Source organism: Neophocaena asiaeorientalis, unplaced genomic scaffold (genome assembly GCF_003031525.2).
Source record: "Neophocaena asiaeorientalis asiaeorientalis breed wild unplaced genomic scaffold, Neophocaena_asiaeorientalis_V1.1 scaffold254, whole genome shotgun sequence".
Taxonomy (NCBI): Eukaryota; Metazoa; Chordata; class Mammalia; order Artiodactyla; family Phocoenidae; genus Neophocaena; species Neophocaena asiaeorientalis.
In genome coordinates, this window is record NW_020174705.1 from 3,971,732 (window position 1) to 3,986,463 (window position 14,732).

The 14,732-nt window shown below is 55.7% G+C and overlaps 1 protein-coding gene across 4 annotated transcripts in view; it reads left to right on the forward strand.

The window, feature by feature from the left end:
- MGRN1 (mahogunin ring finger 1) overlaps window positions 1-14,732 on the forward strand; it is a 53,600-nt gene that overhangs the window by 23,189 nt on the left and 15,679 nt on the right. For all 4 annotated transcript variants that reach the window (XM_024759430.1, XM_024759431.1, XM_024759432.1 and 1 more), the window contains exons 4-10: window positions 441-587; window positions 1,656-1,773; window positions 9,414-9,480; window positions 10,163-10,212; window positions 11,883-11,930; window positions 13,197-13,265; window positions 14,575-14,732. The exon at window positions 14,575-14,732 ends at the window's right edge or, in 1 of these variants, runs on beyond it. In XM_024759430.1, coding sequence (XP_024615198.1) covers window positions 441-587; window positions 1,656-1,773; window positions 9,414-9,480; window positions 10,163-10,212; window positions 11,883-11,930; window positions 13,197-13,265; window positions 14,575-14,732 — 657 coding nt within the window. The remainder of the gene's footprint in view (window positions 1-440; window positions 588-1,655; window positions 1,774-9,413; window positions 9,481-10,162; window positions 10,213-11,882; window positions 11,931-13,196; window positions 13,266-14,574) is intronic.

The window sequence follows — 14,732 nt, forward strand, 5'->3', positions numbered from 1 at the left end:
TGGGCCGGCTCTAGAGACAGTCTTGGTTGTCACAGCTGGGGGTGGGTGAGGGCGGTGCTACTGGCATCTGGCAGGCAGGGACCAGGGATGCCGCTCAGCACCCTACGGCGCTCAGCACACCCCCACTGCCTCGAGCAGTCCAGCCGGCGCGTCAGTGGGCTGAGAAACTGCCTCAAACCCGGAAGACTCGAGGGATCGGGGCCATTTCTAAACCCAGAGGACTAGTCTCCCTTTCTGTGAGCAGGAGACAAAGGAAGGAGGACCCTGCGTTGTTGGGCCTTGTTGTCCAAACAGGGAACAGCCTCCACGTTCCTAGGAAGGTGGGATGCAGCCAGGCAGCTGACTCTGGGGCCCCTGCGGGGGCGGGGGTGCTGTATGGGGTGGGGACACCGTCGCAGGCACAGCACCTGACCTGCCCTGTTCCTCTGTCTCCCGGGCAGGTACAAGGATGGTGCTGACAGCCCCACTGAGGACGGCGAAAAGCCCCGAGTCCTCTACAGCCTGGAGTTCACCTTCGATGCCGACGCCCGGGTGGCCATCACCATCTACTGCCAGGCAGTGGAGGAGTTCCTGAATGGGACGGCTGCGTGAGTCCCCGTGGGGCCTGGCAGGCCCAGTGGTTCTGTTTCTATCTGTATTGTGTATTTGAACTTTTGGAGCTTTGATTTGAAATAGGGCCCTGCTGGCCCCAAAAGTTTGAAATCTGCAACTTCAGCATGACCGTGGCAGGCCTGCCTCCAGGCTGTAAGGCCAGACCCAGGCAGGATGGGCAGAAACGCACCCACTTCCGTCCTGTCGGAGGAAACCCCTCGGAGGCCAGATTTGATCCGGGGGTGGAGTGGTGGCTGAGAGCTCGGTCTGTGAGTCCCTGTTCGTGTAAGAGCAGCCCCTCCCCCAGTGTCAGTCTCAGGCCGGACGTGCCAAGGCCCTCGAGAGTGTCCTTTGTCCTAGAGACTGAGTGAGGCCCCAGGGATAGCAGGTGTGGGGAGGTGGGTGAGGGTCCTGGGTTGGATTCCTACATAGGGAGATGCCAGAGCCTACCGGGATTGAAAATGTGTGTGCTGCTTGACTCAGCCATTCCTTTCCTGGGAATTTATCTTGGGGACATGCTTGCATGTGTGGTTAAGATGTGTGCAGAGGAGAGTCCTGGAAGCTTCGTTTGGAATAGCAAGATGTTGGCGACCGCCTGGTGTCCACCAGTGGGGACCTGGTTGAATCAATTAGAGTAAAACCGTGGTGGAACCCATGCAGTGTCCCAAGAACACGGCACCTCCATCTGTGATGACTGTGGGACAGCTTCGGGCACACGAGTGGTCGGAGCAGATTGTAGGTGGACTGCTGTTTGAATATTGAAGAGAAACACCTGCCCATACAGGCGTGATTATGCCTCAGCTTTCCCAGGAGTGACACACGGGTTGTGGACGGGGCAGAGAAGCAGGTGGCTGGGAGCACGCGTGAGGCCGGGGCTGGAGGTCACTTTGCACTGTGCATTTTTGTAGTGTATTCATTCAAAAATGTCAACAAACCATAAAAGCCTAGTGGAAAGGTGTAGCCAAGTCTGGAAAGGTAACAGTAATTGGGCAGGTCTGGGCTCTGGGAGAATGGGATGCGGCAGAGAGTTTGTCTCACTGTCCTTTCTCTCTCGGCCCTTTCAGGTACACCCCCAAGAGCCCGGCCCTGCAGTCCGAAACTGTCCACTACAAGCGGGGAGTGAGCCAGCAGTTCTCCCTGCCCTCCTTCAAGATCGATTTCTCGGAGTGGAAGGATGATGAGGTAACAGCTTGTCTGGGCCCCCCTTTCCCCTGGCCCCTCCCCGAGTTCCTTCCCCTGGAGGGGGGCAGGCACAGTGGGGCCTGTTCACTCAGATTCCTCACATGGTTGATAAGTGTCAGGAATGGCTGCTGACCAAGGTCTGTGTGCCCAGTCGGGGTACCTGGACTGTGGATTGTGGTCGGTGCAGGCATTGGCTGGACTGGATGATCGTGGCCGGACGGAGCAGCAGCAGTTAGAAGCTCCGTAAGGCTCTGGTATGGTTGTCAGGGCCACGGGGCTGCAGCGTGGCAGGATGCCTCCCACCCAGTGGTTCTGTAGCTAAGGACAGTGATTTACACGACGTGGAGGGTGCTCACTGCAGCTCTGTCTGTAATAGTAAACTGGAAACAATCTACATGTCCATTACGGAGGTATCGCTTGGTTCACTGACATCATGGGAACCCCCTGTATACATAATGGGGGCACCATAGTCCAGCTCCGTTCTGGGATGTCGTGAGCCTTAAAGTAGCTGACAGAGCTTATGTCTGCTGTACATGCTGATGTGGAAGCACCTCCTGGGCTTGGAGAAGAGCACATTACAGACAAATACCATGTAATCGCACATATGTGGTAGCCACAGATGTGCACAAGAGCACTTCTGCAGGTACATGTATGTGTACATAATCCTTGAGGAAAAGCCAGAGAAGATTCCCCATCAAGCTTAAGACAGTGGTTATTTCTGCAAAGGAGCTTGGTATAAGGGAGACACACACATACACACTACGTGTGTACACTGTGAGTATCAATACTGTGTACACCCCTGAATTATTTTGTTTTTTTTAAAAAAACCAGGTTATTAAGGTAGAGTTTATATATCATAAAACTCACCCATTTTAAGTGTTCAATTCAGTGATTTTTAGTAAATCTGTGATCACAGCCATGACCACAATCCAGTTTTGGGATGTTTCTATCCTCCCAATAGGATCTCTCATGCCCTTTACAGTTAATCCCTGTTCCTGCCCCAGCCCCTGGCACTAATCTGCTTTCTGTCTCCCTGGATTTACCTGTTCTGGACATTTCATATGGATGGAACTGTACAGTATGTGGCCTTTCATGTCTGGCTTCTTTGACGTAGCTGAATTCTCTAGGTTTTTTTGACAGAGGGTAGTCACGTCTTACGTTACTGAAATACATGAGTGGGAAGGATTGGAGGTAGCAGGGTATGGTGTGGTGTGGGAATTGCCAGGAAGGTTCTGGATCACGGGTATGTCAGACGGTGAAGGCCACGCCCTGGTAGTTACTCCCGGCCGCGTGTGCTTGCTGGTCAGAGTGCTTTGATGTCGAGCAATAGGAGCCCCCTCTGTTTTACCACATGAGAAGGGCAGGTCTTCTGGAAGCCGGGTGGGGCCGTCGAAGTCAAAGGCCAAGCTGAATAGCAGTCCTGGGGGCCCCCTGCCCACAGCCCCGTGCCATCAGGATGGTTCCATCCCCGCGTGCACACATTCCCGGTTCAGATGCCTGGTAGGTGCATCTGGTCCCATCCACCCTCCTGTGAATGGGATGGGGCAGCTCCCCTAGGGCAGAGGGGCTGGGAGGGCAGGTGAGTGGGTGCCCCCACCTATGGTGACTGCGAGGCGGCTGGGCTGAGGCTGCACCTCAGCTTGGTGACCTCTGAAATAACCCAGTCTTGGCATTTTGGCCCTGAAACGTCCCCTGTGCGTTTGCAGATGTCCTGTATCACCAACGGTTTGGGTCACTTGTCCTGAGCGCACACCTGACTTGTAAGCCAGTCTTGGGTGCTCCACGAGGGCACCCCCTTTGCTCCCTCAGCGCATCAGGGAACCTGCGTCCTCGGCTTGTCAGCATGTGGCCTGGTGGGCCTGTCCAGTGTTGTTATCCTGGGACCCCGTCCTCATCTTTGCCTTTTCTGATTATCACTTCAGCTAAGATGTTCTTTTTTTTGGGGGGGGCGAGGCACACCACACAGCTTGCAGGATCTTAGTTCCCTGACCAGGGATCGAACCTGGGCCCTCGGCAGTGAAAGTGCAGATTCCTAACCCCTGGACCGAAAGAGAATTCCCACTAATATGTTGTTGAAATCAGCTCAGTTTTTCTTACAGGTGTTTTTTATTGTGATAGAATACACACAATATAAACTTACGTCAGTGACAGTGCATTCATAGTGTGTGACCACTGGGCAGTTCCAGGACGTTCTCATCACCCACAAGGAAGTCCTGCACCCATTAAGCAGTCACCGCCATTCCTCCCTCTATTACATGTATTTTTATTTATTTTTATTTTTTTTATTTTGAATTTATTTTATTTTTGTCTGCATTGGGTCTTCTTTGCTGCGCACGGGCTTTCTCTAGTTATGGCGAGTGGGGGCTACTCTTGGTTACGGTGCACAGGCTTCTCACTGCGGTGGCTTCTCTCGTTGCAGAGCACGGGCTCTAGGCACGCGGGCTTCAGTAGTTGTGGCACACGGGCTCAGTAATTGTGTCTCACGAGCTCTAGAGCGCAGACTCAGTAGTTGTGGCACACAGGCTTAGCTGCTCCGCAGCATGTGGGATCTTCCCGGACCAGGGCTTGAACCCACGTCCCCTGCATTGGCAGGTGGATTCCCAACCACTGCGCCACCAGGGAAGCCCTATTACATGTATTTTTCAATGGAAACTTCATCAGTCGTTACTGTAGCTAGGAAACGGCTAAGATTTGCCATACATAGAAGGTTCTGGAAGCTAAGCTGTATGGAGAGCAGAAGGATGCTGTTACGTCCTGGCATGACGTCCTTGCCAGCTGAGGGCATTGAAGGGGGTGTTGGTAGGTGTTAGAGATGTGACAGACACTCTGGCACCAAACTCAGGTTTCTCCTTTATACCAGGGTTTCTCAGCCTCGGTGCTGTTGACATCTGGGTCCTGGGTCATTCTCTGGCAGAGACTGTCCTGTGCTCTGTGGGATGTTGAGCAGCCTCCCTGGCCCCTGCCTACCAGGTGTCAGGAATGTCCCTTGCTGCAATTGTGACAACCGAAGACGTCTCCAGACATAGCCAGGCGTCCCTTCAGCTGCAAGCATTGTGCCATCAGAGGCCTGGCCATCCTCCCTTTTTTTTTTAGCCGTTTTCCCCAGATTTGCCTATTTAAAGATTATAACAGTAATGTATGCTTATAGTAAAATGTTCTGATTACACAGAATCTGTCAAGCAGAATGCTCCCAGTTCAGTCTCCTTTTCCAGAAGTGACCACTTCTGACCATGTGGGGTGTATTTTCTAGACTTTCTCCTGTATGCATTTGTTTTTTACAAAAATGCAGTCATACTGTACAAATATTATTTTGTAGCTTGTTTTTTTTAAAACAACTTATCGAGACATAATTTGCATACTATACAACTCACCCTTTTATTTATTTTTTTGTTTCTGTTTTAATAAATTTATTTATTTTGTTTATTTTTGGCTGTGTTTGGTCTTCGTTGCTGCACGCGGGCTTTCTCTAGTTGTGGTGAGCGGGGGCTACTCTTCGTTGCAGTGAGTGGGCTTCTCATTGCGGTGGCTCCTCTTGTTGCTCTGGGCGCACAGGCTTCAGTAGTTGTGGGACGTGGGCTCAGTAGTTGTGGCTCACAGGCTCTAGAGCACAGGCTCAGTAGTTGTGGCGCATGGGCTTAGCTGCTCTGCGGCATGTGGGATCTTCCCGGACCAGGACTCAAACCCACGTCCCCTGCATTGGCAGGCAGATTCTTAACCGCCGCACCACCAGGGAAGTCCCCAGCTCACCCTTTTAAAGTGTATAATTCAGTGGTATTTACTATATTCACAGAGTTGTATAGCCGTCACTACCGCCTTACCTCCAGAACTTTTTTGTCATCCCCAAGAGAAACCCTTTACCCACTAGCAATCACTCCTCATTCCTCCCCCAGCCCCTGGCCACTGCTCATCCACTTTCTGTCTCTTTGGATTTGTCTGTTCTGGACATTTCTCATAAACAGAATCAGACACTATGTGACCTTTGGTGCTGGCTTCTTTCACTCAGCATCATGTCTTCAAGGCTTGTCCAGGTTGTCGTATGAATCGGTGCTTTATTTCTTTTATGGCTGAATAACATTCCACTGGATGGATGGGATCATATTTTGTTTAGCCCTTCATCAGCTGATGGACATGTGGGTTGTCTCCGCCTTTTGGCCGTCATGAATGATGCTGCTGTGAACATTTGTGTGCAAGTCTTTGTGTGGATGTATGTTTTCATTCCTCTTGGTTGCAGTTTGCTTTTTAATTGAATTTAAATTAATTTAATTGTAAGACTTTTTTAGAGTAGTTTAAGGTTCACAGCAAAATTAAGAGGAAGGTATAGAGGTTTCCCATATGCCCCCTGCCCCACACATGCGTCATTTTCTTTTCTTACTGCACCGTGATGTGGAGTCTTTCCAGGTCAACACCTACAGATCTCCTCGTGGCTCGTGGGGCTTCTTTGCAGTTTTCCCACTAGCTCCTCATGGGCTTCCATTTATTTCAGTCAAAGCCACGTCCCCTCCTCCCCCACCCCTTGCCTTTCCCCTATTTCCCAGTGTCCATCTGACCTAGGCCTTGCAAAGACCCTCGTCCACGGCTCCTCTGTGACAGCAGAGCCTGAGGGGAGCCTGGGCGGGACTCCTGCTGCCGTCAGCTGCTGCTCTCTCTCCTGACCTGGCTGCCTTTTTCCCTAAGAAAGCCTCACTCCCTGCATTAAAAATAAGTGTCTCCTGGGACTTTCCTGGTGGTCCGGTGGTTGAGACTCCAAGCTTCCACTGCAGGGGCGCGGGTTCGATCCATGGTCAGGGAACTAAGATCCCGCATGCTGCCTGGCATGGCCAAAAACTAAAAAGCGTCTCCCTCAGACTCTCTGGGAGGGTGGAAGTCTCTGTCCTCTCCCCGCGTGCTTGGCTCTGAGGCGTGACTCATGTGCCAAGCTCTGGGGAGCAGGAGTCTGGGAGGAGGTGGTCCTTGCTCCTTAGGTCCCTGTACTCCCGGGTTTCCCCCCCACCCCTAGGCCCTGGTGTCTGGGGAGAGAGGGGGTCATGGTGCCCTGTCGTCTCCACCTCTGTCCCTGGCTCAGCACCGCGTCTTCTGTTGGGTTTGCAAGTCTGTTGGACAAACGTCACGTGTAGTGTGCTGCCCTGTGGTCTGGGCACTGAATGTTCGTGGGAGGCGCCGGGAAGGCTGCTGCGGCAGAGCCTTCAAAGTGGTGTCTGTGTCGGGACTTCTTTGGTTGCAAGTGACAGAAACACCTTAGTCTGGCTTAAGAAAAGAAAATCAGGAACTAATTGGCATAGATTCTGAAAAGGCTGGGTGTCTGCAGGGGCCCGTGTCATCAGGAAGGGTGTGCTCCTGCTGAGCTGGCCTCGCTCTCTGCTGGTGCCCTGCAGACCAGTGAGAGGTGCGGTCCCCGCCTGCGTCCCAGAGTGCTCAGGTAGACATACCATCCTCTGGCCAGGCCACACAGTACCAGGGTAGGAGAGAAGTTGTTCCCACATTTCCTCAGGGAAAGTCGGGGTGCTGCCACCTGAAAAGTGGGACGACAGTCATTTGCACCTTTGCAGTAGGGTTTGGACAGGGCTGGACAGGAGGCCTCAGGTGGGTCAGGCTTGATAAGAGCAGAGTCTCCAGGACAGAAGTACCAGCGGCATCCAGGAAGCAGTGATGGCCTTTCCCAGGAGCTAGGAGGACACAGGTGGGCGAGGCCTGGAGGCAACCCTGGCTCTGTCACTCTGTCTATGAAGCATCCAGCAAGTTATGCCACCTCTGCGAACCTTGCTTTCCCATCTGTCAGCTGGAAATAGAAACAGTCCCTCCCTCGCAGGTGGCCGCAGGGGTCCATGAGGTCGGGGTGCAGGGTGCTTACTTAGCCAGGCTGTCCATCGTGAACCCGACGGCCCGCGGGGCGGGAGCCCCCGTCACACCTCCCCAGACCAGTGTCTTTTTCCGCCCGTCAGCTGGTTCTGAGGCAGCACTCAGTGTGCAAGAGAGAAAGAAAAGGCAAATCACTGGCAGCTCCTCAGAGCAACCAAGTCACCACGTCAGTGCTGACGACTATATTTCAGCAACAGGCCGGAAGCGTGGGGGTGGCAGGGCCCACACTGCTCCCCGTCCAGCTCTGTCACCTGAATAGCTCCCCTCCTGGGCCTGATTACAGCCTGGGAAGGGCAGCACCTGCTCATCACACCCACCTCAGCTTCGTCATCGTCGTCATCGTCATCGTCGTCACCGGGGTAACTGCGGGATGGTCGTTGGCAAGATGGCTCCCTGTTCCCTGGCTCGGTGTAGGGAGGGCAGAAGCAGGCGTGTGGGAGGCCCCTGGCCCCGGGATAGCTGTAGAGGATGTGTGACTGCTGTCTCGGGTGGTCACCCCCCCACCCCGTGGGGCACCCCAGAGCAAGTCAGGAGCAGGGAAAGCGGGTCCCTCCCTCTCCCAGGTCCAAGTTTTGGTGGTGCAGCCCTTCTACCCTGAGGCTGTGGGTCCTGGGTAGGCCTGGACACCTCTCCGCATGTGGATCTGTGCACACACGTTCCTACCAAGCCCCGTGCCCTGGAGCCCCTACCCGACGTGGTCCTCCTGGGCCAGTTCCCTCCTCGGCTCCCGCTGCCTGAACACAAGCAGCTCCGGGGGCTGGTGCTCACCGCGTGCTCTCTCGGCCGCCTGCTCGGAACTTTTGCATTAGGATCGGGACCTGATGCTCAGGTTGTAGAGCCAGACCCGAACCTGGCAGTGCTGAGTATGCCCTGTCCCAGCACTGGCCCCGCCCGGCCCTGCCGCCCACCGATGGCCAGGGACCCGCTGGGCACCCTTCCCGTGGTGGGTGTGTTTGGCTGAGCGCCTCTGCCCCGCAGGCTCTGTGTGACCTCCCCGCGGTCCCCACTGGTGAGCAGATGTGGAAGCTGCACCTGAGTGGACACGTGGGGAGGAGCGTGGCCTGCAGCCAGTGGGCAGCGGGGATCCCCGGAGGGACTTAAGCAGGAGGAGAAGGAAAAGTGAGAGGAGGTTTCTCCGTGAGCTCGGACAAGCCACGTGGTCTCTCCTTCACGTTGGTTCCATCTTTGTTGGGGCCGAGCTGGGTGCCTTTCTTCACAAGGTTAGACGCGGGATCTCCGTGGGACCCGGCACTCCCGTGCCTAGGGGTCCACCCAGCAGAGTCCAGCAGAGGCAGCCCCGCTCAGCACAACCGAAGGGGGGCCTGGTGTCTGTGAGCAGGTGAATGGGTGACAGTGAGGTCTGGCCAGGCAGGGAGTGCTACTCGGCCTTAAGCGGGAGGCGCCTGCAGCGTGATGATTCTGCCTGAGAGACACCAGACACAAAAGACAGATACTGTGTGCATCCATTTCTGTGAATGTCCAAGGGTCGGCCCGTCTACAGACGCAGCAGCATGGAGGTTCCAGGACTGGGCTGGGCTGGGAGGCCCGCTGAGGGCTGGCGAGGACGTTCCAGGAAAGATGGTGCTGATGGTCGTGTGACCGTATGGATGTACTTAATGACACTGAGTTACACTTAGAACACAAATGTGCCCTTTTAATCTGCTTTACCACAAAGAAGAAAAGGGCGCCTGTCTTGCCTCAGCTCTGTCACCTCGACGCCTCCTACTCATCCCACCCGCTCCCTCCAGCTCAGTCTGACTGTTGTCACCTCCTTTTCTCCGCAGCTGAACTTTGACCTGGACCGGGGCATGTTTCCAGTGGTCATCCAGGCTGTGGTGGATGAGGGGGATGGTGAGTGGCCTTTCCCTTCGGTCTCCCTTCCAGGCGTGCACACTTGGGAAGAGGCCCTTCTCACCCCAGTCAGCCGGGTCCGGGGATCTCAGTCCAGAAACAGCGGACGACGTCGGCTCAGCCTGCTGGGCGGGCTTGGGGCCAGGGGGCTCGGGCGCCGAGCGCTCCGTCTCCTGCTGCTGGTGCCGTCCCTGCGCCCCTGTGGCAGAGCCTGGCTCTCGCGGTGCTGACAGTGGCAAGACAGGCCTCTGGTGCTGATGTCCACCCTGCAGTGGAACGATGAAGGCTGCCGGTGCCACGCTGACCCCTCGCCACCTGCCTCCTCCTGCCAGTCCTGCTGGCCTCTCCTTGCCCCTGCTGTGGGCTGTGGGGTCCCGGGCGAGGGTGCAGACACCGGAGCCCTGCCCGGCCTAGGCTTGTCCCCATGCCGAGTGAGACGGGAGCAGAGCCAACCGTGAGCAGCCAGCAGTGGCTGCTTTGGGGCCGGGTGAGGTGCGCAGGTCGGAGGGAGCTGCAGGCAGAGGAGGGCGAGGCAAGGACAAGACCTCAGTGGGTCCTCAGAGGACCAGGCCCTGCCTGCAGGCTGAGAGCTGGGGACGTGCCAGCTGGAAAGAGGAGGCCTGGGGTGGGGGGCCAGGGGTGGTGGAGGCCGGCTCTGACCACTCTCCTCTCTCCCGGGCAGGTGTGGAAGTGGCCGGCCACGCCCACGTGCTCTTGGCCGCCTTTGAGAAGGTAAGTGCCATCTTGCTCCTGATCGTGCAGCCGACTCCTCATTTGTCATCGTATCCTTCACGCAGTAGGTGCCCAGTAAATGCTGGTGGGGTGGACGAGGGTCTGCCACCTGCCTAGTACGGTCCTAGACGTGACATACATACTCTCCTGGGGTCCCCGAGTTGGGGGTGCCCCGTATATAAAGAGACCATTTACATGGAAGGATTCATTTACTACTACTACTTTTTTAGTGTTACGTGTATTTGAACTTAGGTGTTTGCCCTTTTTTCCACCAGACCTGAGTCCCCAGGCCCCTGACTGTCCATGATTTGTGGCCGTGTTTATGGTGTGTGGTGGGGGTGTTGGCTGGTGGTGAGGACAGTCAGCCCCACCACTTACTCTGCATTAGGGTGTCTCGGGTTCTAGGGTTGGTCCTCTCACCGGGGTCCAGACAGTTCCATGCGTCCGTCCATGCAGCGAGCGAGGGCCAAGCTGTGTTGGGACAGGGTCCCTGGTCACTGAGAGCCCTGCCAGAGTAGTGGGGTGTGTCCCCTATTTGAAAAGGCTACGGCTGATCCCCACCTTGTAGTGTTCCTTGATGTTGGTCGGCACTGTGCAGTTGTGTTTTTAGCGCCAGCCTGTGGCCCAGGTGGACGAGGAGCAAGGACCTCACGAGGAAACCAGTCTCAGACCGCTTGTTCTGGACGTCCTTCCAAGCCCTGGCTTCCTCAGCCCAGGGTGTACCTGTAACCCCGAAAGCCTTAAGTGCAGAGCCCATCTCCTCCATGTGATCTGGATCTTTCCAGATGCCCCAGGGGGTCCGTGGAGCTGGGCCTGAGGCCCCTCTGGCGACGTTGGGTCTGTGCTCTCCCTGGCCTCCTGGGGCCGTGGTGGAGGTGGCCCTCTCCATCTCTGGGCTCACCAGCTGTGCTCCCCAGGCCGGCCTTGTTGGAGGAGATGGTGACTATTTACCATCTGTGTGCTCTGGCAGGGCGATGGGCCGTCACTGGCAGACACTCCATTCTGTGCTTCCAGTGTAGAGTCCCGTGAGAAACTACCTTATTTTTGGAGTGCGGCATGCTAGAAACTTCTGTCAGAACCCATCAGCCTTACAGAAAATGCCAGGTGCTGGTCTCAGTGGACTCAGAAGGGGTATTTGGTGAGCGAGAGTTCAGATCTGGTACCGTGCTTAACTGTGTGGACTCGGAGCCGTGTGCCTCCCCAGGTACCACCAGACGCATTTGCTCTATCTTGTTCTCACGGCTCTCAGAGCTTTGGGCCTTCCTGGTACGTAAGGCAGTGACATCCTTGTGCTGTCTTCGTGATTCGACCAAGCCCTTTGAGGGCTGGAGCCGTCTGTCTTAGTTCTTGTCATCCAGGTGCTGCTTCTTGCAGCTGGGGAGGTGCCTATCCATTGTCAGAACTTGGCTGATGGTGGTGAACTTGAGTGTTCTTGAGAACGACCCAGGGAGAGTTGGGTTTTGTAGGTCAGGGTGGGACCCAGGAGGCGATATTTTTAGAAGATTTTCTGGGTAGTTTCAAAGCCAGGTCAGAGGACCACAGTTGGAGGATCCCTGGCCTGTCTCTTGAGTCTTTGTGTGGCCCCTTCTTTTTTCAGCCGTAGATGTGGGTTGACCGACGACGGGCCTTCAGCATGGCCGAGTTAACCTCTCTGTCCTTCTTCCCTGCAGCACGTCGACGGCAGCTTCTCTGTGAAGCCTTTAAAGCAGAAGCAAATCGTAAGTCCATCAGAGGAAATACCGTGAGCCCTTTTGATTTAAAAGACAGGCGCACACGTGTGACCCAGTGGTCTCTGTGGATTATTCTCCCCGGGCCACCATGGCCACTGTGGAAGTAGCTGGTGACACCCCCTACTGTGGGCCCTGGGCTCCGGGAGTCAGGGTCGGGGTCACTGGGTGTGTCTGCGTGTACTGCATACCCACCACGTACCTGCATTGACCATCGTAGCCAAACCTTGTCCAGCTTGAACCGAGTGAGTGTTCAGTAAACACTTGCCGAGTGAATGAATGGACAGATGGAGGAAGAAGGGAAAGAAGGGAGGGAGGGATGGAGGAAGGGAGGGAGGAAAGAAGGAAGAAACACTGCAGCCTCCCCTCCTCCTCACAAATTGCTGAAATCACCTCTGTGTTGGGCAAAGACTTAGATTGACTTAATCCATATTTGAGAGAAGGATGGAATATCTTGGAACCAATGGGAGCTACAGACCAGTACAGCCTTTCTTTGGGGTCCGTAATTCCATAGTCTATCACCAGGAAGAATTATCCCTGGTGGCCTCCGACTTAGGTACATTCTATGAGGATTTAGCGGACAGGGTCCCCTGAAATGAGCCTGGAGACTGATTTAACAGCGGCCATGGTGGGGTCTGTCTCCAAAGCTGTGATTATCAGATTATCCTGTGTGTAGCTGCTCAGGTATGTCAGACACAACCCGGGAGTGGTGTTGCTGAGTTTTTTAAAAGAGGGGTTGAGAGAACTCTGGCAGGTGCAACACCTGGAGGTGGCAGGAGGGCAGGAGACCCCAGTGATGGTCTGGGCACTTGTTTCAGGAGAGCTGACTGGCAGGGCCGTGGCTCTCAGGAGGAGTATCTGGCCAATAAACTGTGGTCAGCTCGAGGCCTGACTCTGGTCACTCTTGTGGGGCTGGTGACAGGAGGGTCCAAGGTCGTTTTTGTCTGGGGTTGGGCACAGTAAGGTGGGCAGAAGATGTGGTCGCCAGGTCTGGGTAGAGCTTGGCTCCACGCCCTCCAGGGCAGGCAGAACCTGGGCCCAGCCCAGTGTCCTTGATACCGGTCGGCTGGGCAGGTGACGGTTCTCCCTGCCTGTCTCCAGTAGTGCCTGCTCCCTGGGGGTGGGGCTAGACAGAATCGCCAACCACACCTGCCCCCAGGACCCGAGCCCGGCACCTGGGAGGGGTTGTCGGGAAAGGTGGGTGCAGAGGAGCCATTGAGTTGGGAGCAAGTGTCCAGACACCTCTCTGCTCTCCAGGTGGACCGGGTCAGCTATCTGCTGCAGGAGATCTACGGCATTGAGAACAAGAACAACCAGGAGACGAAGGTGCGTGCTTGTGGCACCAACGGGCCAGGCTGGCCGTGCTCCGCTGTGCTCCTCCCAGCTGCTCGGAGGCAGGCCTGTGGGTGACCTGCTTGGGGCCCCTGTCCTGGCCAGGGCCCTGCAGGTTGGTGGCAGATGAGCCAGTTCCCTGCTGAGCCTTCCCCTGGAGACCCCAGGCCCCCAGACTCCATCATTTTTCCTTAATTTCTAGAGTTAGCAGAGTCTGTGGGACATTGTCCTTTTTCCAGCAAATTCACTGGCTTGTTACCATCACTGGGCAGCTGGCCATCAGGGCAGCATGGGGATGCCGGACCCCCTCCTGCTGCCCCCTTCCCCGGTGCAGCCTTGGCCTTTCCCTTCTCTCATCAGCGGTTGAGCCCGCGCTGCACCCGTGGGCCGGCTCGCCTTCCAATGCCTGTGACAGGAGCCTGGTGGTCCACAGAGCCAAGGTCTGGCACAGCCAGGGAATTAGTCCATGCCTTTGTCATTGTCTGAAGACACAAATGAAACTGCTGCCTTTTTTAAAAACCTCTGGGGTCTCAGGCCAGCTTCCGTGGTGGCTGGAACTGGCTGGATGCCAAGTGCTCTCTGCCCAGGTCATGTTTCTGCATCAGAGGTCATCTGACTTCTCATAGAGGGCCTGGTAGTTAATGCTGTCGACCTCTATGGCATCTGTCACTTCTGTTCATCTGTCTAGCACTGCCGGGATCGTGCAGAAGCAGCCACAGACATACAGAAACACAGGGGCAAGGCTGTGTTCCGGTAACACTTTGTTTCAGAAGCAGGCAGCAGGCTGGACTTGGCTGATCCCTGTTTTAGGCTGTTGCTACCTCTTGATCCAGAAGCTAATTTTGTTTTCCAGAAGGTGCCATTACTTAAGGAAAACATTTCAACAAGTTAGACTTGCCTGATTTATTTTGGGGGGGCCGCACTGCGCAGCTTGTGGGATCTTAGTTCGCCGACCAGGAATGGAGCCCAGGCCCCAGCAGAGAAAGCAGAGTCCTAACCATTGGACTGCCCGGGAACTCCGTTGCCTTGTTTTTGTTGTTGCTGTTTTAAGCAAGTAAATGGGCAGCCTTGGCAGACGCGAGTCTTCCCACATTTCCTCTTTGGTTCTGGGGAGTAGGAGACCCAAGATCTCTCGATTTGGGGAGGTGTCTTGGGCTAGGTGGGCGTCCTGCTCTTTGGTGATCTTCCTCTGCCCCTGGGGCTTCCCTTTGCCACCGCAGCCGCCAGGGGAAGTGGGAACAGGAAGGCCCCTGGCCTCTGGCCTCGGGAGCCACTGACCCTGGGACCCTCGGTGTACCCATAGCCCTCAGACGAGGAGAACAGCGACAACAGCAACGAGTGTGTGGTGTGCCTGTCGGACCTACGGGACACGCTGATCCTGCCCTGCCGCCACCTGTGCCTCTGCAACTCGTGCGCCGACACGCTGCGCTACCAGGCCAGCAACTGCCCCATCTGCCGGCT